This window comes from Argentina silus (assembly GCF_951799395.1).
Source record: "Argentina silus genome assembly, chromosome: X".
NCBI lineage: Eukaryota > Metazoa > Chordata > Actinopteri > Argentiniformes > Argentinidae > Argentina > Argentina silus.
Window position 1 is genome coordinate 3,316,847 of NC_139653.1, and position 22,708 is coordinate 3,339,554.

At 41.4% G+C, this 22,708-nt stretch overlaps 1 protein-coding gene across 5 annotated transcripts; it reads right to left on the reverse strand.

Moving 5' to 3' along the window:
* Positions 1-497: 497 nt before the first annotated feature.
* Positions 498-21,992, reverse strand: pcsk7 (proprotein convertase subtilisin/kexin type 7). Of its 5 annotated transcripts, none has more exons than XM_083694976.1 (16): positions 21,944-21,992; positions 18,364-18,818; positions 17,270-17,404; positions 16,850-17,015; positions 14,090-14,180; positions 12,360-12,414; positions 12,056-12,194; positions 11,566-11,666; positions 10,840-11,007; positions 10,606-10,710; positions 9,816-9,918; positions 3,948-4,104; positions 2,114-2,208; positions 1,896-2,001; positions 1,389-1,506; positions 498-1,253 (listed from the first exon to the last, which is right to left on the reverse strand). In XM_083694976.1, exons 2-16 carry the CDS (start codon positions 18,766-18,768, stop codon positions 1,023-1,025), a joined length of 2,175 nt encoding a protein of 724 aa, XP_083551102.1. In that variant the 5' UTR covers positions 18,769-18,818; positions 21,944-21,992; the 3' UTR covers positions 498-1,022. The 5 variants fall into 5 exon arrangements, with proteins under 5 accessions (XP_083551102.1, XP_083551105.1, XP_083551101.1 ...); XM_083694979.1 differs by having other exon boundaries at positions 18,364-18,814; positions 21,944-21,948; XM_083694975.1 differs by lacking the exon at positions 21,944-21,992 and adding an exon at positions 19,824-19,940.
* Between the last annotated feature and the right edge of the window lie 716 nt (positions 21,993-22,708).

Here is a 22,708-nt window from a genome sequence, read left to right on the forward strand (position 1 = left end):
TGTTTTTAAAATTCACAGGAATCATCAAACTCTATATGGGTGTAGCTGTACAACAGGCACACATTATCATGTGTGTACACCGACCGCCGGTTAACTCATGCCTCAATAGGTAACAGTTTCAGATAACTTGCGGTTCTAGAGGTGTTTTGCTGGGGCTTTATTCACACTAAATTGATTTTATTCTGATGGACCTGATGGAGGCGTGAGTTACCGAGGAGGCGGTGTATTACAGTTGATATGAAAATACACATTCAACAACCCACACACAAATCCCAAATCAAGTTCAAGTACTGGAAATAAAATGATAGTCTGCACACAGTAACATCCCAAAACGTCCATGGCAAATTACCATGGTCCATTGCTAAAAGGAGGAAAATTGGAAAAATAAAATAACTCTTTTTTTAAATGTTATATATATATATATATATATATATATATATATATATATATATATATATATATATATATATATATATATATATATTATAAAAGCAGCTCTCTCTATAGCTCCATCTGCTTCACACACTCTAACCCTAACACAAAAAAAATTACATTTCAGAAGACAAAACCAGGCAAGAACACACACACACACACACACACACACACACACACACACACACACACACACACACACACACACACACACACACACACACACACACGCACTCTCAGCACTCTCAGCACTCTCAGCACTCTCAGCACTCTCAGCACTCTCAGCACTCATTCAAATCTAAAAAGTGTCAAACCCATACCAGTGACACCTACTCATGCCCCAGAGACTACCAGCCACCTCAGTGACTCTTGCTAGGTGAGGTAAGACCCCTAAGGGCCCAGGGCAAGGCAGAGATGGCAATCTTGGCACTGCATCTCCCAGAGAGAGTCCAAAGAGGTTTCAGAGATCCAAGGTCCAATGCTGCACCGCATTACACTCACAAACTCACACTTTAATCGAACACGCACGCACGCACACTCTCTCTCTTTCTGATTAAAGGCCACAGACTTAATAAAAAGGCTCTCCAGTGCTATGTGGCTGTGTCTCCTGTGATGAGAGGCACCTTGTCCTCTGAGTCCAACACGGTTTGCAGCTCCATTTCAGAGCTGTCCTCCTCCAAAGCCCCAGCCACTCTCCCCCTACTCCAACGTGGCCCCCTGCCATGCCCACACAGCTGCCAGAAGTCCAGGTGGGCCAGGATCACCTCCAGGGTGTAGTACAGGGACCAAAAGAGAGCAAAGCAGCCCAGCAGCAACAGAGACTACAACAAAACCCATGGAGATAGAGGAGAGAGGAAAAGAAAGACAGGGGAAAATGTCAAAGGGAGGCATATTCTCCTCATCTGGGCTGTGTGTGTGTGTGTGTGTGTGTGTGTGTGTGTGTGTGTGTGACCAACCTTAAGACTGTTGGAGGTGAAGGGGTTGACTATCTCAGGAGGGATGTCTAGGCCTGGGGGGCAGGGCAAGGAGAAGGTGCTGTCCAGATACTGACCTCCCATAGCCTCCTCCACCACACTGTCAATCAAAACACCCAACTAATCAATGCTCACATATAGTGCAACACTAATTCACAGAGAGAAAACGCTTTAAAGACAAGCTATAGGATTTTTGTTGCTAATTCTTCAAATCAGATTTCAGCATAAGTGTTGACTGTATAGTTATGATATAATGTTCATCGATGTCTTATATCATTAGACCACCAGTCCTCAGTTTGATGCTAACAAACCGTTGCAAAATAAGCTTTTCCTCATGGGAGTGGGGAAGTGTGCCCCTCTCTGTCCAATGAAGTCATTTGACATTACTTGGCTGAAGTTATACAAAGATCCTGTTGCATCTCTTTAAGATTGCTAGAACACAGGCCGTTCAACAGTGATATAGATAGATGGTGCAGCAAGGGTCCATACCTCTGTCTGTCCTTCACCTCCTGAAAGGAAAGAGAGGAACCGTAGAGGGTGAGCTTCCAGTGCTTCAGAGTTCCCTGAGGCAAGCAAGTCTTCTCAGCAGGGTCCTCTGAGGAATGAGAAAGAGGGAGTGAGGAGGAGATGGCTCATTAGAGCCGCCATGTTGTGGTCACACATCATGTGATACTGTACACAGGTGAATGACAGAGTGGTGGTCTTACTGTGGTCAGTGATCTGTAGTCTGTACTGGCCCTCTGCTCTCTCCCCCCAGCAGCGCACAGTGGAGAAGGTCCAGTCCTGGTAGCCGGACGGGTCCCTAGGTTTACACACAACAGAGAACAGCGTTAAGTGAGAATGTTTTATGAGAAAAAATAAAGTGTTATGTTGATGTGCACACGTGAAGTCCTGCAGTGTTTAGTCATATTAAACAACATTGGTTATGCATTGCGTTGTCTTTAGGTAGACAATGTAGGTAGGCGATAGCTCCAAAAATATATATAGTGCTATATATATATATATAGTAAGTAATTGGACAGTGAAGATCTTTTTCTTCTTTTGGCTTTATACTTTAATTTTAAATCAAACAATTACTATGAAAGTAGAGATTCCCAGTTTTTATTTGATGGTATTTGTGTATTGGTTTCACCATTTAGAAACACTTTTTATGCAAAGGGCATGGGACAGATTGATCAAAGGTCCAAATTCAGCACTCATGTTTAGTTTTTTGTTGATAATCCTTTGTATGCAATAACTGCCTAAAGCCTGTGACCCATTGACGATGGATATCTTCTCTGGTGATGCTCTGCCAGGCCTGTACTGCAGTCATCTTCAGTTGTTGTTTGCTTTGAGGAAGTTTTCCCTTAAGTCTTCTCTTCAGCAAATTAAATAGGATTTAAATCTGAATATTGTGGCTAGTAAAAAACTCTCCACTCTTTGGAAAACTCCCTACTTGCTATGGCAGTATGTTTTGGGTCATTGTCCTTCTTTATGAAGCACCGTCCAATGAATTTGGAGGCATTTGCTTGTACTTCAGCTAACAAGCTGTTTCTGTACACTTCAGAATTCATCCTGCTGCTGCTGTTCAGTTACCTCATCAATGAAGACAAATTAGCCAGTTCCAGTGGAAACCATACATGCCCAAGTCATAACAAGGCTGTGGATATTGAGCAGTTCCTTTATTTCTCCACACTTCACTCTGGTACATGTTAATGTTTGTCTCATCTGTCCACAAGAACAGAACTCTGCAGGCTTTTAGATAGATAGATAGATAGATAGATAGATAGATAGATAGATAGATAGATAGATACTTGATCCCCAAGGGCAAATTAAGGCGTTAAAGCAACTCACATCACAAACAACAACACAGCAGACTCCAAATGCAAACGGAAAGCCTAGGATCAACACTAGACACAGAGCTCTCTTATGACTGCACAAATGATGTGAAGGAACATATCTAACAAACAGAAACATCTGTCAAGCCAATTGTCCCATCACTTTTGTCCCATGCTTCACTGTCCAATTACTTACACATATGTACAGTGGCTTCAGAGAGTATTCAGATCCCTTCACTTTTTCCATATTTTGTTGTTATTGTTACAACATCAATCCACACACAATACCCCATATTGACAGAGCAAAATTCTGTGTGTGTGTAATTGATTCCTATGCAAACCAGAGACTATAAAAAGAAAATATATTCATTCTGAAATCACATTAACTATTATCCTTGCACTCAGATGGAGTCAATTCAACTTGTTGAGTGACTTGAAGAAATGTTTGTATTTGAGCAAATTTTAAGAGTGTCATAGCAAAGGGTCTGAATACGTATGTAAATTAGGTATTTCTGTATTTCAATTTTAGTATAATATATTAATATATTGCAAACATTTCTAAAAAAAAATTCGCTTTGTCATTAGGGGGTATTGTTTATTATTATTGGGTACATACATTGGGTACATTAATTCCACTTTAAATTGAGTCTATGACACAACAAAATGTAGAAAAAGTGAAGGGGTCTGTGTGTGTTGGGGGTGGGGGGGCTATATGTAAACTCACCTGTCTATGGCACGTCGTGCTCCAATGAGTGAGGTCATCCCGCTGGGGCAGAACAACACTATCTCCACATTGCCACGGCAGGGATGGGTTATCGTCACGGTGACAGATACGTGTTCCAAGGTCTGCATCCCAGACTGTTCCAGGTCGGCTGAAGTGACTGGGGGAGGAGAGAGAGAGAGAGAGAGAGAATCAGACTACTGATTTTTACTAGTCATGAGGTCTGACAAAAGTAGTTGACTAATCATTGTTTATGTTATTATGTAAAAGGCATGCAGACAGAGAAAAAAAATAAAATAAAAATGTTGGAACATTGGTAGACAACCACAGGGCTATGCACAAACAATGTAGGCTTAGCACACATAGCTGGTTAAATAAAGCTTAGATATCATAAAATGATATATAGTATGATATTATGGAATTCAGCAACATTATACGCTACACACCATAGTAACAACAGCGTCTTCATAAAAAAAGACAGCAGAGACTAGCAAAATATCAGAGAAGATGCACAAGAGGAAATAGAGGAGATTAGGCGTAAAATGAAACAGCAGATAATGTAAATGAGCGTGGACCATACAGGGTCAACTTACATCACATACTCAACAACTAGTCCACAACTGCCCACAGCGCTGTCTAGTGGTTATGTTAGTTGACTAGTCCACAACTGCCCACAGCGCTGTCTAGTGGTTATGTTAGTTGACTAGTCCACTATTCTGTTAAACTCCTACTGTCATGCTACATTTAGAGTTGCCAATCATGCAATGTATTCTGAAATTAGGTAGATTCGGCTCAATGCATGCTTTTCATTGGAAGATCAACAGCAGGCCACATTTCCCTCCACCAGTGTACAGTAATTGCCTGGCATTTCCTCACTTCTGTTTGCTAATGGGAGGCACCAACACTCCATGACCATATATGGAAGAACTGTTCCCAGAGAGGATGAGAGAGAGAGATACAAGGTGTGTGAAAAGAGAGGGAGAGGGAGAGTACAGGAAGAAGGCAGGAGAGAGAGAAGAGGTAGAGATGGGTGGAGGGGAGCGAGAGGATGGGAGTGTATGGGGTAGAGATAGTTATAGTGAAGTGAAGGGAGGAAGGGAGAGAGATGGTGGGAGGATAGGTGCAGTCGAGAGAGAAAGGTGTGTAGTGGTAGAGATTGATTGATTTTTGTATTCATTTTTATTTTAAATTATTATAAATAAGGAACCAAAAAGCCTTTTAAGGCCACACTCTAGTAGGCATTATTAGAATTAACACAGCAATGCATTGTATCCAAATAAACAAAATAGCCTAGATGCTTTTAATTATTTAATTTATTACTATTAAACCTACCATGTATCCAACTCTGAGACCTTCAGCCTCATGTGGGCTAGCTAGCCAGCTAACAAACTCCTGTTAGTTCTGGTATATGGCTGCACACAAGCTTGCTCTCCAAGTTTGCAAACTATGCTCACAGCTTTCCCTGCCACATTAGTAAAGACATATTTAGGAGTCCATTACTTTTTAAAAATCCTGCATTCAGTCTACTTTCTTGTCTTTGACAAACTCATCACGTAGCTTGCTAGTTACATCTCTTTCCGGGTGGCAGATATTTCACATGCCGCTCTGATGCTGATATTCTTCTTACCAGCAACAAATTACCATTCAAGCCAGTGTCAAATTAAAGGTCCTGTGAGCTGTTGACATATTAAACCCTTATTGGTGATTATATGGTGGACTTTTAATTTATAAAATGAACAATTCAAAGCTGGAAAAGTTTTTTTCAAAGAAAATAATATTTATTTTAGCAGCTGGAAGTGATGGCTGGCCAGGTAAGTCCTTAACGGGCTGAACCAGGCCTGTGGGCAGTATGTTGCCCAGATCTGTGCTACAGCCTATTCATGCTGTTTGCATTTTTTTAATTTATTTTTTTACTTTGAGGACTTTAACAACAGCTTGTCTTTCTAAAACCAAGCAGTCTCTTTGGGATTCTGAGTTGGAGTTTTAACATTGGCCCCAAGTGAATGCAAGTGTGTGTAGGGTTATTTGCACTAAGAACTTCCATATTTTCCTACCCTGGTGTAGGGTGTTTCTGGTCAGGCATCATCTTCGTGCACAATAGTGTCCGTCTGGTAGCCTACAAGAGCTAAACAGGCCATGACCAAATCCGTCTCTTACACAATCACACAATCCAACAGGATGAAACATACTGACAAGAGAGTACATACTGAGAAATATACTCTGAGCGCCAACCCAGTTACACAAGAACATTAAGGCAGTAAGCCTATCTGGTAGGCTATCTATGCAGTGAAATATGGATTATTGATGTAAACAACCTGTATCCTCTGATCAATACGCAGATATTCCAACAAAACTCACCTAAAGCTTGATAACTGAATAGGTCAAAGGTAAATATAATTGCCATGGTGCTGAAATAGGCTACCCCTATCACATGACCTGTGCAGCAATTGTAATCCATGACATAAAATGACAAAAAGTGGCCTGAAATGCACTTCATGCTATGCATTTTTCTTGACTATATGCTTTGTATGCATTTGGCCACCGGAAGCCACAACTGTGAAACTTACCAACACACACAGTGGTCATTGGATATGGCAGGATCAAGAACAGAAAGAATTATAAAAGGAAGAGAAATGAAAACTATTTACTGCAGGACATAAGTGTCGGTCTTATTCTGAGAGAATAAATGATAACATTCTGGTAAATGCATGCTTCCTCCTTTTAAACTCTGGCAACCGTTTTTTGGGAAAATCTGCTTGTGCTGCTTATGCTTTCAAGTTGTTAATTAATCAGTCGATTTAATAGCAAATGTTTCAGTTTTAGTAAACTATAGGAACACATGTTTCAGTTTTAGTAGACCATACTGTAGGAGCCCATGTTTCGGTGTAGAGGTTGATGTTAAAACCACTGACAAATCTCTGCAGGTATAGGCATAATGCCTATCCTGTATTTTATAGTTTAAATTATGATCAATGCAAATACGTAAAGGATGGGTTCCAACCCAACTGGGATGCTTAGTCACATTAAATAAGTGAGTTAAATTAATTCATATAAATAGTATGAAATGCATTGGGCACAGTTGATTATTAGGCTATTATACTTATTATATTTTGATTAGGGTATTACATTTGGCTATGAATAATAATAATACATTTTATTTGTAATTTATTTAGAAATTATTATTTATTTATGTATTTGCTTTTCATCTGATGAATCTCAAAGCACATATAACTGAGTACATTTATAAAAAATATATATATAAAAAAAAAATCTAACTATAAACAACTAAGAAGACTACATGAAGGTCTGTTTGAAGAGGTGAATTTTAAGTCCTGTTTTAAAGGAGGAGTGAAAAGGCTAATACCCCTCACCTGGCTCCCCAACAAAGTAGCCAGATACGTGAGTTGTTTACTACCGTAATAAAATAGGTTGTGATTTTCACTTTATGGTCCCTATTATAGCATTTCATATTATAGCCTCATGTGAATTGACACTCTGCAATGCAAAGAGAGAATAATCTTGACCGAAAAAGGAATGCACTGGGATAGCCTTTTTGTGATGTTGCTGAGAGCAAAGAGCCTATTACACTGTTAAAGAGAGATACATAGGAGGCACACCTGGTAATGTAGCAGGTTCACAACACTTTCTCATCTGTTCCAGTTGTTATGGTAACAGTAGAAAATAAATCAGCCGGAACCCTGAGTCAGAGCATACAATGATGTCACAGACCAACATTGTGACATCACCAGCATCATAGTGAACTCATATTTTGATTGCAATGGTTATCATCAGTAACTTTCTAGAATATTCAACACTCAGCTTAAGATTCAATACTGTCTTCATAAACAATGTGGTCCCCCCCTCTGACCACCACAATGGAGCCCAGGCGGGAAGGGAGGAGGAAGAGGAGGTGAGGGATGATGACCCTGTAATGGTACATGCTGTTGCTTCTGCTACAGTTCATGGGAGTCTTGAGTTAAGGGGAGAGAATTGTTGGAGCACCCAGACTCCTGGACTTGAGGGAGAAGGAAGGGCTGACTGTGCCCACGCTCCTGGGGTGCCATGGAGCACCCGATCAAAGAGAGATATAAGAGGTTAATTAATAACTGATTTTATAATAGCTTATATTGAATGTTTTTGTGATTGCCTTTGTTAATTCACTGTTGCATTGTTTTTTCCCCCTTCACTTTTTATAAATCATGGCTACTTTCTTTCTTAGCCCTTGTGCTGTAATGTCACGGCTGAAATCCCATGGCTCTTCTTGTTTCACATGGGAAGCCAATACTGCTTAGAATACTACAGCCTGGATCCTAGGAAACACAGCAGCAAATCGTGATTGAGTAGTTTAAAACATTTGCCTGCATTATATCAATATAAATAACAAAAAACGCTTTTAAAATGAATGAAAATATGTTTTCAAACAAAGAAAACTGTGGCAAACTAAATTCATTGTTTATCTAACAAAGTTGAATAGATTAAAAACAAGCATATTTCTATTGGATAAAATCCTTGTCAGCCACTCAGGCATTGTCCTTATGCCCTGCCATGCCAGACTGGACACACACACAGAACATAGCCACCGGAGGTCTACACCAGACCAGGACAACATACAGCACGCGGGCCGGATCCGGACTCCTAAATATGTCTTTACTGATGTGGCAGGAAAAGCTGTGAGCTTAGTTTGCAAACTTGAACTGTCACTTTGAGAGCAAGCTTGCGTGTAGCCAAATACCAGAACTACCAGGAGTTTGTTAGCTAGCTAGCTAGCCTACAGATGCTAACATGAGCCTGAACGTCTCAGAGTTGGATACATTGTAGGTTTAATAGTAATCTTGTTTGAATTAGATAGTGATAATGCCTACGAGTGTTTGGACGAGGCGGATAGTAGTGCATTGCAGTAATCAAGTCTTGATGATATAAAAGCGTGAAATAAATGTTTCGGCATCCTGTAGTGAAAGAGAACTTCTAATTTAATTTTAATTTTGCAATATTATGGGAGGTGAAAATAAGCTTTTCTGCATGTGTTCTTAATGTGAATATCCAACGCAAGGTCAGAGTCAATAATAAAACAATTTCTGTGGAATAGCCTGCCTGCTCTTGTTAGGGGGTCAGCAACTGTTACCACTTGTAAGGCTAACCTCAAGACCCATCTTTTTAGAGCTGCATACGGTTGCTCATGGCAACTCCCTCCACATTGCCTTTCCCCATTTTGAGATGTAGCCTACCCATATGGCTTTATTGATGTTATGTGTTTGGTTTTTATATCATGTACACTGTGTTGAGACCTTAGTGAAAATGCACTTTAAACTTTTATTTGGATAGGATGCATTGCAGTTTTAATTGTAACAATGTCTACAAGAAAGCGTGGCTGTTTGGTTATTTATATATAATTGATGCCCGTGATGGCGTGGCAAAAGTCTTAATGTGAAAATGATTGCCCACTCCTGGTTTACATGAGTGTCAGAGTCTGGCTTATCTGCCCCATATGCAGCGCAGCAGGGAAACTCACAGTGCTTCTGGCTCTGCTGCTGACCACTGAACCACACATACAGTGAGTAAACCATAGAGGCCATAAAAGAAGGGAGAAGAGAGGAAAAGAGGAAGGGTAGAGATGTCTCTGCTGTAATGAGGTCACTGTGTGTGTGTGTGTGTGTGAGGGGAGAGAGAGAGAGAGAGACTCTCTCCACTGCCCAGAGTACACAGTGACAGAAACTGGAGAACATTGCCTTATACGGTCAGTTTCTGATTGCCTGTTGGGAGGTTCTGTTCTGTTGCTCACTCAACTCTACACAGAGCAGTTCTATTGACACAGAGAAGAGAAACAGAAAATACACAGAATACTCAACAGACTGACTCACAGACACTACTAACCATTTGAGGTGAGGAAGAGCTTCTCTGGATTGGTTGGAATAGTCTCCTCCTCCTTCAGCACTGTGCTCTGATAGGACACCAGGAAAGGCACTGACTCCCACACCTGACAGAAAAGACATAGAGACACACACACACACACACACACACACACACACACACACACACACACACACACACACACACACACACACACACACACACACACACACACACACACACACACACACACACACACACACACACACACACACACACACACACTTCAGGTCCAGCTTTAACACATTAGATTTAGACCTTCCATCCATCTTTTACAATAAACATGATATGACATTCAACAACAAACATGAGAAAGGATCAATCCTAATTTTCCATTACAGACGCAAATCCTACATTCAATGTAGTGTCCTATTTTAACTTTCACAATCCTCAAACCTATATTTTTTTAGTATCCACATTAATTTAATTCACTTCAACAGTGAAGTGTTTTTGTTTTTGCAATATTGCTTAGTTACTCTTTAGAGTTGGTTGGTTCACAACTCATTATGGATTTCTAATTGCAAAATGTTTTATTTTATACTTTTAGCAAGGGAAAATTACTGCTAAAATTGCTTTTAATATATCTCATCTGTCAAAGTTCAGACATAACTCTGAAATGAACATCTTACATCAAATGATGCACCCTACAGAGGCCAAGACACAAAAATACAATACAAACAGAAGACATGGATAACACAACAGTTTAAATCCAGGAGCACAGGCAGGTGTATGTGCGTGCAGGGCTGAGTGGTACCTTGGCAGCATTGACTAGCCTCCAGGCGTTAAGCAGGCCGAAGCCGTGTTGGTGGCTGTGGTGGAAGCCAGCTCCATTGACTTCCCAGTCTGCTCGCATGTCATACTGTGAAAACACACACACACTTCATCCTGTTTGTGACAATAACCTATAGGTGTTTTTCAATGCACATACGTCCAAGCCCCCAGCCTGCAAATCTGACCCAATACCCATGTAGCTGATGTCACTCTATACCTGTGTAGCTGTGTAGGTGATAATGTGCTGCACATCTCTCCAGGTGAGGCAGGGTCGAACCTGCAGCATCAGTGCCACCATGCCAGCAGCCAGGGGCGCCGCCGCTGAGGTACCCGTGTGCCCGTCGGTACAGCCCGTGCCCTGCTGCAATGACCAGTCTGACGTCACCTACACAGGGATAAACAAGACTTACACATACAGTAAACAAAACTTTTTTCAACCAATAGACCCCTAAAAGAAACCACTTGGCCTGGAGAGTAGTGGTAGATTTGCCTTCTCTCAACACAGTTAAGGTTTTCTGTGTCTAACATTCTGGGTCTAACATTATCTGCTCATGTCACATGGGAGAGGACTCAAAACAGCAGCAAACTGGGTCTCCTACTGATCTCCTTTATAGATTTGACAAGCTTGTGAAATCCTTTGAGTACTACTCAATACTACCTCAGCACCACATAATAAGTTAGGGTAGTTTCTACTGGTGATATTGTACCCACGTACCTTAAATTACTTTGGTAAAATTGACCAGAATACAGGTTAACCGGTTTACCTTTACTTTTTACTGCTTCTACTCTCTCTTCCCCCAATTCTCATGTACCCAACCCCTGCTAAGGCTCCCTGACTCACAAGCCATCACTTCATCTATCTGCTACAACAAGGCAGAGACAGGATTGTTGTCTACATAATGTAGGTATATTAGTGTGTGTGTGTGTGTGTGTGTAGACTCACAATGCTGCGCATTTTGATGCCTCCACTACTGAAGGTCACAGCCAGCATGGAAGCACACTCCTCAGCATAGAAGGGCATCCTCCCGTTCTCATCTACAGCTCCTAGAAACACATACAGTGGGGGAAATAATTATTTGGTCCCCTGCTGATTTTGTTAGTTTGCCCGATTACAAAGAAATGAGCGGTCTATAATTTTTATGGTACTTTTAGTTTAACAAATAGAGACAGAATATCAACAAAGAAGTCCAGAAAAAACACATTATATAAAGTTATAAATTCATTTGTCTGAATTTCATACGTCTGATCTGAGTATTTTTCACACTATGCATGTTGCATTATTTTGTGTTAATAACATGTAATATGCTATTTCCTGCATTCTTGTAAATTTTCCCCATGGAATGGGAGAGAAATTTGTTGGGAAATATCAGAATCCCGGCTTTCATCCCAAACACACAGTACTGAAAGGCATTGCTCCTATCCATGTACCTTACCTATGGTAATGGTATAGATTGAGTTAGCATAGCCATCGTAGTTGCAGTTGTCCTTGTATAGGCCCCCGTTGCCGCTGGCGACAACAAAGATACTGCCAAAGCCTCTTCTGCCAGCGATCACACCATGCTGCAGCGCCGCCTGCAGGAAAAAGTGGGAAATGATGCTGGTGTTGGAGAGTAGTACAAGTGCAGATCTTCCCACTTCACAACTCTGTCACTCCCAATGTGGTTTAAAGCCACATTCATCTACCCATACACACTACAGAAAAAAGTGTTCCAGGCACTATGTGGTGTCCTTGCTGACCTTGCCCAGGGGGTGTGGCCCATCAACAGTGTGTCCATCATCATCCGGACCCCAACTGAGAAAGAGAAGGAAAGGTTGTTGAGCAGGCCCCCTTACTTTGGCCAACATAAATAGTATTGAATAACTGGTGTGTCTCTGTGTCTTGTGTTAATTGAATACACTAGCTTTATTTATACCATTCATTGGTACAACATACTTTTACCAAGTGTAGGCCCTATCCGTCATTTTGGTCACTGCACAAGAGTCACCAAGATATATGAACTGATGATGATAGTAAATCTATTTCATTTACACAACCAGTCTTTCTGAATAATAGGTATATGCCATTTTGGTCGCGCTGTAAAAGTGTTGAAAGTTCTATTACTGCTGTTAAATTACAAAAATGTGATCCCATCACTATCCTGCAAGACAATGAATAATCCTATTGGAAAAGCAAAAACATTTAAGAACTACGCTTATTCATAAACATGACAGTGGCATGTTTGTATACAAAACAAGTGAGATAGCGACATAATATTATGGATTTACATAATATTATTGATTTATTTTTAACAACACAAATGTCATGAATGTCAAAGAGCATTAGAGATAAACCAGGCAGTCAGGCTCGAAGTTCGAACAGTATGAATAATGTAGTGACCCTCTGACATGTCACCTGCTGTTGTCTTTCAGTGCTGTTTACTTGTTTGAAATCGTGTGTTTATTGGTGTGGGCTACGGCCACAGCCTATTCATGCTTTATTCAACAGATTAATTCGAGAAACGTTTTACATCCACTATTGGGTATTGTCTTTTATTTTATGCATGGAGTTCACTAGCTAGCTAGCAGCTACCCTAGTCTGAAAACGTAGTGAATAAATGTCGCAAATGATCTGCAGATCGCCCGAGGCTGCTATGCTTTGTACAGTAATGACGACCAGAAAAATGATCTTCCCGAGAACACCAGTGCAAAGTCTGGCGGGCAGGTTTACAGGTAACTAGCTGGACCTAGCTACATCACTGGTATTGGAGGACGTATTATGCCATTGCCATTTCACAGATTATTTACACGATTTATTTATACATGTCGCAGAGCATCATCAAAGTTTGGACATAACAGCGGTGAGCCCATACCATTAAACAGCTATATTTCTGGTTTATCTGACATAAATTATCGTTAGGGCATACCATTGTTATCCCAGCAAAGGCACCCCTTTCAGCATGTCATTATGGTTATCTGCCTAGCTTTCAAGTACACACTGTATAGTCCTCTTGTCTAAAAATAAACTTTAGCTGTGATGATGTAACCCACCATGGTGCTGTGCGATGATATTAGCATTGATAACGTTGTTGGTAGGTAAAACGAAAACAGTTGTAATCACACTGAAACCACATAGTGTTGACTAAACCTTTTTGTTTATTGATTTGATCTCAGCGAATATCGTAGCCAAGCTCTGATCCATCCGTTTGCTCTAAGTCTCTTAATTTTTATGCAAATATTTTAAGGTACCTGGTAAACGAAAACGGCTGAACTAATTCATTCGTTCAATTCATTCAATTCATTGTGACAATATTCAGGGGATGTGTAGCCATTGGCATGGTGAGCAGACATACAAAATTAAATAAAAATCGGTGGTCAAACGGCTGAGAAATTAGAGAAGGCAATTCGGCATTTTCAATGGTAGGCACCAACACCAATCACCCAAATGGTACGGTTAGTTGTGTGCTGTGGTTGGTTGTTCAGCTTTGTACCTGCAGCTGTAGACATCGTTGACCTGGTAGTGCTTATTGAATGCCACCGCCTCCATGCTGTCTGTTAGGGGTCCGTCCAGAACTCTGATACCTGGACAGGTTGCATGATAGAAGAAAGTTGAGTATTTTTAACACCCACTGATTCTGTGCAGATCTTTAACATATGAAAGATGCTACAACCTAGAGAGGCATTTCGCCACATCGATATGCTATAACGATCTTGTATTCTACGCAGCGTCTGAGTATCTAAACACGCTGAATTACAGTGCCTTCGGAATGTATACAGACCTTCACTTTTTCCACAATTTGTTGTGTTATAGACTCAATAGACTAAAATGGATTAAATTAAAAGAATTTGCCATCAATCCACACACAATACCCCAGAATGACAAGGCAAAAACAAGTTTTTAGAAATGTATTCTAGTAAATGTATTAAAATTGAAATACAGAAATACCTCATGTACAAAAGTATTCAGACCCTTTGACACTCTTGAAATTAGTTAAAATGCAAAAATGTCATCAACAAATCACTCAATAAGTTGAATTGAGTCCATCTTAATGCAAGGATAATAGTTAGTGTCATTTTGGAATTAATATCTTTGTTTTTATAGGGTCTCTGATTTGCATAGGAATCAATTACACACTGTGTGGATCAGGTTGTCATTACAAACTGAGCAAATGGAGAGACTTAGAAAAATCCACAAAGTTGAATGATGGAGAGGAAAAAGCACAGTCGATGGGATAACATCATCTCAGTCACTCTACAAAATTGGTCTATAACCAAGTGGCCAAAAAGAATCCCTTAATGGAAAATATCCATTAATATATACAGTATATATAATATCCTCTCTCATATCCATAATTGTGTTTGCAACAATGAATTCAAGTGATACAGCAAAGAAAGTGGCTGGAAATGTGTTTATTTGGTTTTACTACAAAGCATTAAGTTTGGTGCAAATCCAGCACATGCAATGCAGTTTCTGCACCATCTCTCGTGTGAAGAATAGTGGTAGTTGAATTAAGTTATGGGTATGTTTGTCACTAGCAGGGACTGGGGAGTTTGTCAGGATCAAGAGAAAATTATGAAACTTGCTGAGTTGGTAGTGACATCCTAATCTACACAGTGTGTAATTGATTCCTATGCAAATCAGAGACCCTATAAAAACAAAGATATTAATTCCAAAATGACATGAACTACACTGCTCAAAAAAATTAAGGGAACACTTAATCGTCACAGTGTAACACCAAGTCAGTTAAACTTCAGGGATATCAATCTGCCCATTTAGGAAGTACAAGCGATTGTGAATCAATTTCACCTGCTTTGGTGCAAATGAAAGTGACAACAGGTGCACTGGAGAGGCAAAAGCAAGACAACCCCCAAAAAGGTAATGGTTTTGCATGTGGTGGCCACAGACAATTGCTCTCTCCTTATCCTTCCTGACTGATTCTTCTCTAGTTTTGTGTTCTGCTAGTGTCCTTGTCACTACTTGTAGCATGAGGCGGTACGTCCTCTAGTGGGACCTGTGCTCACTGTCCAGCACCGTGCAGCTCGATTGGCATTCGTGAGAGAACGCCGGAATTGGCAGGTCCGCCATTGGCGTCCTGTTCTCTTCACATATGAGAGCAGGTTCACACTGAGCACATGTGACAGGCCTGAAAGAGTCTGGAGACGCCGTGGTGAACGTAATGCTGGGTCGCACAGACCTACATGTCATAGCCAACGTTACCCTGACTGCTGTTAGGTACCGGGATGAGATCCTCAGACCCATTGTCAGACCTTACGCTGGTGTAGTGGGCCCTGGGTTCCTCCTAGTGCAGGACAATGCCCGGCCTCATGTGGCCAGAGTGTGTAGGCAGTTCCTGGATGAAGAAGGCATTGATACCATTGAATGGCCCTCTCGTTCCCCTGACCTAAATCCAATTAAGCACCTATAGGACGTTATGTATCGGTGCATCCGACGCCACCAAGTACCGCCACAGACTGTCCAGGAGCTCACTGATGCCCTGATCCAGGTCTGGGAGGAGATCCCCCAGGACACCATCCGCCGACTCATCAGGAGCATGCCCAGACGTTGTCGGGAGTGCGTACAGGCAAGCGGGGGCCATACACACTACTGAATCACATCATGAGTTGCCGTGATAAAATTCACACAAGTTGGATCAGCCTGTGATTTGAATTTTTTACTTTGATTTTCGGTGTGATTTTGAATCCAGCCCTCAATGGGTTGATGATTTTGGTTTCCATTGACTGTTGTTATGTCATTTTGTTCTCAACAAATTATACAATGTACATCAGTAAAGATTTTCAACTTGAATAATTCGTTCATCAAGATCTGATGTGTCCCTTAAGTGTTTTTTTGAGCAGTGTATTATCCTTGCATTAAGATGGACTCAATTCAACTTATTGAGTGATTTGTTGATGACATTTTTGTATTTTAGCCATAGTGCCATAGCAAAGGGTCCGATTACTTATGTACATGAGGTATTTCTGTATTTCGATTTTAATAAATTTACTGTAATTTCTAAAAACCTGTTTTCACTTTGTCATTCTGGGGTATTGTGTGTGGATTGATGGGAAATTATTTTAATTTAATCCATTTTAAATTGAGTCTATAACACAACAAAATGTGGAAAAGGTGAAGGGGTCTGAATACTTTCCGAAGGCACTGTACTTTAAAACGTATGCATCTATTTACATGCTCATCATGGCCACACAGTCTAATAATGCAATTGGCTGTGCAATTCTCCCAATGTACATACCAGCCACTTTACTGCCATAAGCCACGCCCACGGCACAGAAGCTGTTGTTGGAGACAGCAGCGATCTCACCGGCACACCGTGTGCCATGGTGGTTATCACTGCGGACATCCGGGTGAGGCATGGGGTCCGGGTCGTTGGAATTCAAGTCATAACTGCCCTCTGGACTCTGGAGGGACAAAACAACGACAGAATGTCTTGGACAACAAACTACATCACGACAATTGCAAATGTCAAATAAATTCGTATTCCCTTAATTAGTGGGAGAGAGGGTATCATTTGAGAGTCAGGTATGCTCTGATGAAGGTCTTCCTACTGAAAGCTTAGATTTAGCTCTTCATCTCCTGCACCTCAGCTACAGTCGGGTGTGCAGAAAGGTCCTCTAAGAGTCAGCTGATAAGACATGTGGCCAGTCTCACTCACATAGTTTGGTTGAATATCCTTGAGGGTGTGCTGCACCCCATCATCAACTACGACCACTGTCACGCCTGTCCCAGTGATGTTGCGCTCCCATACCCCAGTCACATTGATGTCCATCCCCTCCCGGACATCGTTGTGCTGTGGGTGGGTAGAGGGGAAGAACGATTTGATGGAAACTTAAAACACGTCCATATGCTCTGACTTCAAATCATAGGCTAATACTGTCAGGCTGCTTGAAAATTGTTTTTGGGGTGTGTGTTTTGTGTTTTTATTTTTTGCTATTGGTAGGGTAGCACAGGCGGCAGGGGCCCCTATGTCTGTCAAACGTTGATTAGCCTAGCTTGCACTGAGGTAAAAATGTCTACAACAGGCACTGTGTAATGTAAATGGCTGCTCAGGCACCTAAGCAGGAACCCTGGTGGCAGAGTGATTTCTGATGTCACAGTGCGATGTGGATGCAGAGAAATCTTTATTTTAAAATTTCTGGGTAGTTCAAAATGCAGTAGAATCAGATAGCAATCATAAGTCAAGGGGCTACTGTGAGCGAGTGCCACTAATGCTGTAGGCAAAGCCATGACCCTTTAACACCTGGTGTTGCATATAGGTAACAATGTCTTTGAACGCCTGGTAAAATGTCTGTACGTGATCAACTCACGAAAAAAAAATCCTGTCTTGGACAATAGATCATAATAAACATTTTTAGCACTTTTGGTGGCCGATTGTTGTAATCACAGCAACGTAAATTCTCTCTGAATAATGACAGAAATCACTGCCTGTAAACACAGATGTCCAGAGATGCCAGAGTACATTTTCTAAGAAAAATATGAATTTGGCGAAGGTAAAAATGTAAATGTCGCGTATACGCAACATCGGGCATTAAGGACTGTAAACACACTCTCAAGCACATTCATGTTCTGCATAGGCTTTCATGTAAAATTATACTTTTGTGGCTCAAAAGCTGAATGAAAAGGTAAATCAAAACAGTTATTTGGGGTCTCCTTGAGCAGTCTAATCACTACTCCATTTTCATGCAAAACTGGGTCTGGGTATCTAAGGTTTATATCAAGAAAGGAGAGGAAGACAGAGGATTGTCTCACCAGGTGCCACTGTTTCGGGTATCTGGGGTCATTGAAGGCCACTGCCCTCTTGGACCTGCTGAGGACCTGCTCCTGAGAGTACCAGAGCACATGAGGGTGGTTTGCCAGCACTTTCCCAGCCCTGCCCTCTTCCTCTGCCTTGGCACACAGCAGGTAGTGGCCCTCCAGCTGCCCAATCTGGCCCCTGTTCTCCAGCCCAGCATGTTCTGCCACCATGCTGGCTAGCTCGTCAAGGTCCAGGGAGCCATCCTCCAGCAGCTCAGGGTTTGTGTGCAGCCGGACAGCCCAGGACTGTCCAGGCCCACAAGAGGGAGGGGGGGAGAAGGAGGCTTGTAGAGGGTAAATGGTCAGGAGAAGCGTGAGGGATGGGCAGAGAAGGAATGAGAAAAAGGAAGGTGATCCCATGGTAACACAGGCACGTGCTCTACGCAACCGCTCCACATCAGAACTGCTGCCTGGGGAAACAGTCAGGGGGAGACATGGGGGGGGGGGGGGGGGGGGGGTGTAACAGAATGGGAGAAGGGGGTAGAACAGACAGAAGAGAGAAAAGCAAAGGTAGAGATGGGATATTACATAGAAGGCAAGCTATTGCTTGTGCAGACTCACCAGTTGCAAACAATAATCACAATATTTAAACAGCATTAACAACATCCATGAGAAGATGGCAATTAGTGTTAAACATTTAAATAAACAGTGCTAAAATATGTTGCTAGAGTGCTAGAGCGTAGGTAGGTAGAACTCTCAACTCCTTTAAAATCGATTCCGGTCTATTTAGAATCATATTTAGAATCAATGTTGTTTTGTTATTTTACACTGTGTAGTATCTAGCTAAGAATGACATCCGCCATGAGTGCAATTTGTTGTCGTCCATATGTGTGTTAGTATGTACACTACTCTCCAACTTCCGCAATGTAGAGCAGAAATACATTTTCTACATATACGAGCCGAATGGCTTCGATTACAAACATACTGATCAGATCTGTCCTCGTTATGGATACTCATTATTTGTCCCAGGCCAAGGGTTAGCTAGCCCCAGTTTCCACCCCAACACTAAAGACTAAACTAGCCAGTGCCAGCTAGTTAAATACAGTACATACTATGTAACATAGCTCCCTGCCTGATACATCATTCGCTCACGCAAGCTAACCAATTGGCGAACTGGCTAGCTAGTAGGGGAATGCATTTCCGAACAATACTAACTACAAATACGAATAGGAAACGATACACGCTAGCTAGCTAGCTAGCTAACTGACATAATTACTCACGTTGTTGGCAATCAGATGTTATCAGAGAGCGGTGAAGACAGAGACAGAGGTAACTAGCTAGCTAACCAGCCGCTGAGCTGAGGGCAGCACCGGTGCCAGCTATGTTGTTAGTAGCTAATCCCCAACACGCCAAGCAAGTATTATCTTAAGTAGTTAGCTAGCTAGTTACATTACTGAATTTCATATTCATATTACCTTTCTTTCAGCTGTTTTATTCTACAATGTATTTGTGGGTGACAAGTTCATTCAGATATCCATTTTAGGTATCTCGCCTAGATGACGATCGCCAAGATCTGCGTTCTCTGAGCTCCAATAGTGGAACTCCGCCCATATACCTCCAATCAATATAAATGTATGTAAATGAAGATTTCTTCAAAATAAGAGCACCGAAGTTAGACTTTATATTGCATTTAAACATGGTAAATAGGGATCAAGGAATCACAAGAAATATGCTGATATTGCTGGTTATTTACTGCGGCCATACAGCTGCAAGTACCCAATCTGCACTGTGTAGGACACATATAATGGACTGTACAGAATTTTTTTGTGTTTGTTTTAGATTCAAACTCACCTGATATGCATTCTAGAATTGTTCCAGTTGAGTGGTACCAGAGATACCAGTACCAGTTCTGTACAGTCCATTACATGTGTCCTACACAGTGCATATTGGGTGCTTTGAGCTGCATGGCGGGGCATCGCTTTCAACTCAAACTCACCCGATATGCATTCTAGAAATGCTCCCGAATAGAGCGGAACCAGAGATGTACTTAAATCTTTTATAAACAGTCCAGTTTATACAAATATAATAGACGTGTAATTCCACCAATATGTACATTTTAAAGATCAAAATTACTTTTTCAAAATTGTATATACTTTCTGTTGGGTAATTTGTGCTTATTTCAGCAAAAATAAGACAAAATATTGTGATCCCATCACTTTCCATTCATATTTTTAACTCTAAAACGGCGATAAGCGAAACCGGAAGTCTTAATGTAGCTAGATGGAGCTTATTGGAACGTCGCTCATCTACTTCCGGTCAATGTAAATGTATGTAAATGAGGATTTCTTCAAAATAAGAGCACCCAAATTAAACTTTATTTTGCATTTAAACATGGTAAATAGGCATCAAGGCACCACAAACAATATGCTAACAATATACAAATATATATCAATCATAACCATATCATATTTGGTATAGTATTGCCCCAGAAGGGTTTGTAATTGTTCTTATATCCTCATTACCCTGATTAAATAGTATTGCCCCAGAATAATGGGCTGTACAGAACAATTTTTCAAAGATTTCAATTAATCTCTGGTACCACCCCACTCGGCATCACTTCTAGAATATGGTTCAGGTTAGTTTGAATCTAAAGCGATGTCTTAGCAAATGTTGTTGTCTATTTACTCCAGCCACACACCTCAAAGTGCTTGGGGGTGTGTCTAGTGTCAGAGTGCATTTGTGGTTTGTGTGTTCAGTTCAACAATGACAAAAAACTGTGACATCAAGTATCTCATTAAGTGTTACTCCTTAACTCCTAGCCTCTTCAGAGAAATCTACATAGCTATCGAGGTGACCTAAACAGCACCCACCAGCAAAAAACATAATTCTACTCAATTGAGACCTATGAATACTATTTAACAGATGTCAAGCATCCCAGTGTCAAACACCGAGCTGAACTAAGAACTAAAACCTAACAATCCCTGGCCTGAGTCAGATAGCTCCCGCAAGTACAGCAATTTAGCCATTCCAACCAAGTACCTGCAAAGGCAAAAGAGCATGATTGCACAAAAGTCACCAATGTAATACACTATGCATTCATCCTCTTGCTGCCAATCAGATGGAGCAAACACCTTGTTAATGGAGATGGCTCCAAAGTTACCACTGACTGCGCCCATTAGCAAACCGAACCCACAGTTACACTGTTGAACTGAACACACCAACCACAAATGCACAAACTGCAATAAGTGTCCTGACAAATTCAGTAAATGTCCTGACTGAATTTATGTTCTTATACTTCAATAACGAGGTGAGAACTGGGAGTTCATGCAGTAGGGTTTTGTACACAAAAAGGGAGTAATGATGCGATCAAAAGGACTTTAACAAGGTTCAGCCGACCTATTGGTAAAGAATGCAATGGTAGGTATTGGAACTATAACCTGTGATAAAGTGAAGGGCGCTATGATAAATGGCATCCAAAGGTTTAGGAGTGGTGGCTGCTGCATTTTGTTAGATGATATCACCATAATCTAGCACTGGCATGAAGGTTGATTGCACAATCCGCCTTCTGCTGTTCAGGGAAAGGAAAGAAACCCACCTTAAATTGTAGCTATTGGTGGATGTCTCCTGGCTTGTATGTGTTTCTTTGTGATGCAGAGTTATTCAGGTATTCATCCTGAGTCGCATGAACTTTATATACAGCACTAACCACTTTGTTTGCAGCCATACCACCTGAAACACGCCCAATGTCGTCCGATCTCGGCTGCTAAGCAGGGTTGGGCCGGGTTACAACTTCCTCCAGTAGAGTGCACTAATCTATCCTTTTAACAACTGGAACTATATCATAGTTGTTAATAGTCTGTGTCAAATATGAACACAGTTTAATTTACTCCAGACTAGTTGCTTCCTATCATTTTGGAATGAATGGCAGTAGATAGTAGTCAACTAACTGGACCAGCTGGGGCTCAACACCTCCCTCTGCAACTGGCTGCTGGACTTCCTCAGCGAGAGACCACAAGCAGTACGAGTCGGCAACAACACCTCGAGCAGCATCACACTCAGCACAGGGGCCCCCCAAGGCTGTGTGCTCAGTCCCCTGCTCTTCACCCTGCTGACTCACGACTGCACATCAACCCACAGCACCAATCACATGGTGAAGTTTGCGGACGACACAACTCTGGTGGGTCTCATCTCCAAGAACGACGAGACCCACTATAGAAAGGAGGTCAACCTTCTGACCACGTGGTGCAGAGACAACAACCTCCTGCTGAATGTCAGCAAAACGAAGGAGATTGTGGTCGACTTCCGGAGAAGGCACACCGAACACCCACCACTGACCATCGATGGTGCTGCTGTGGAGAGA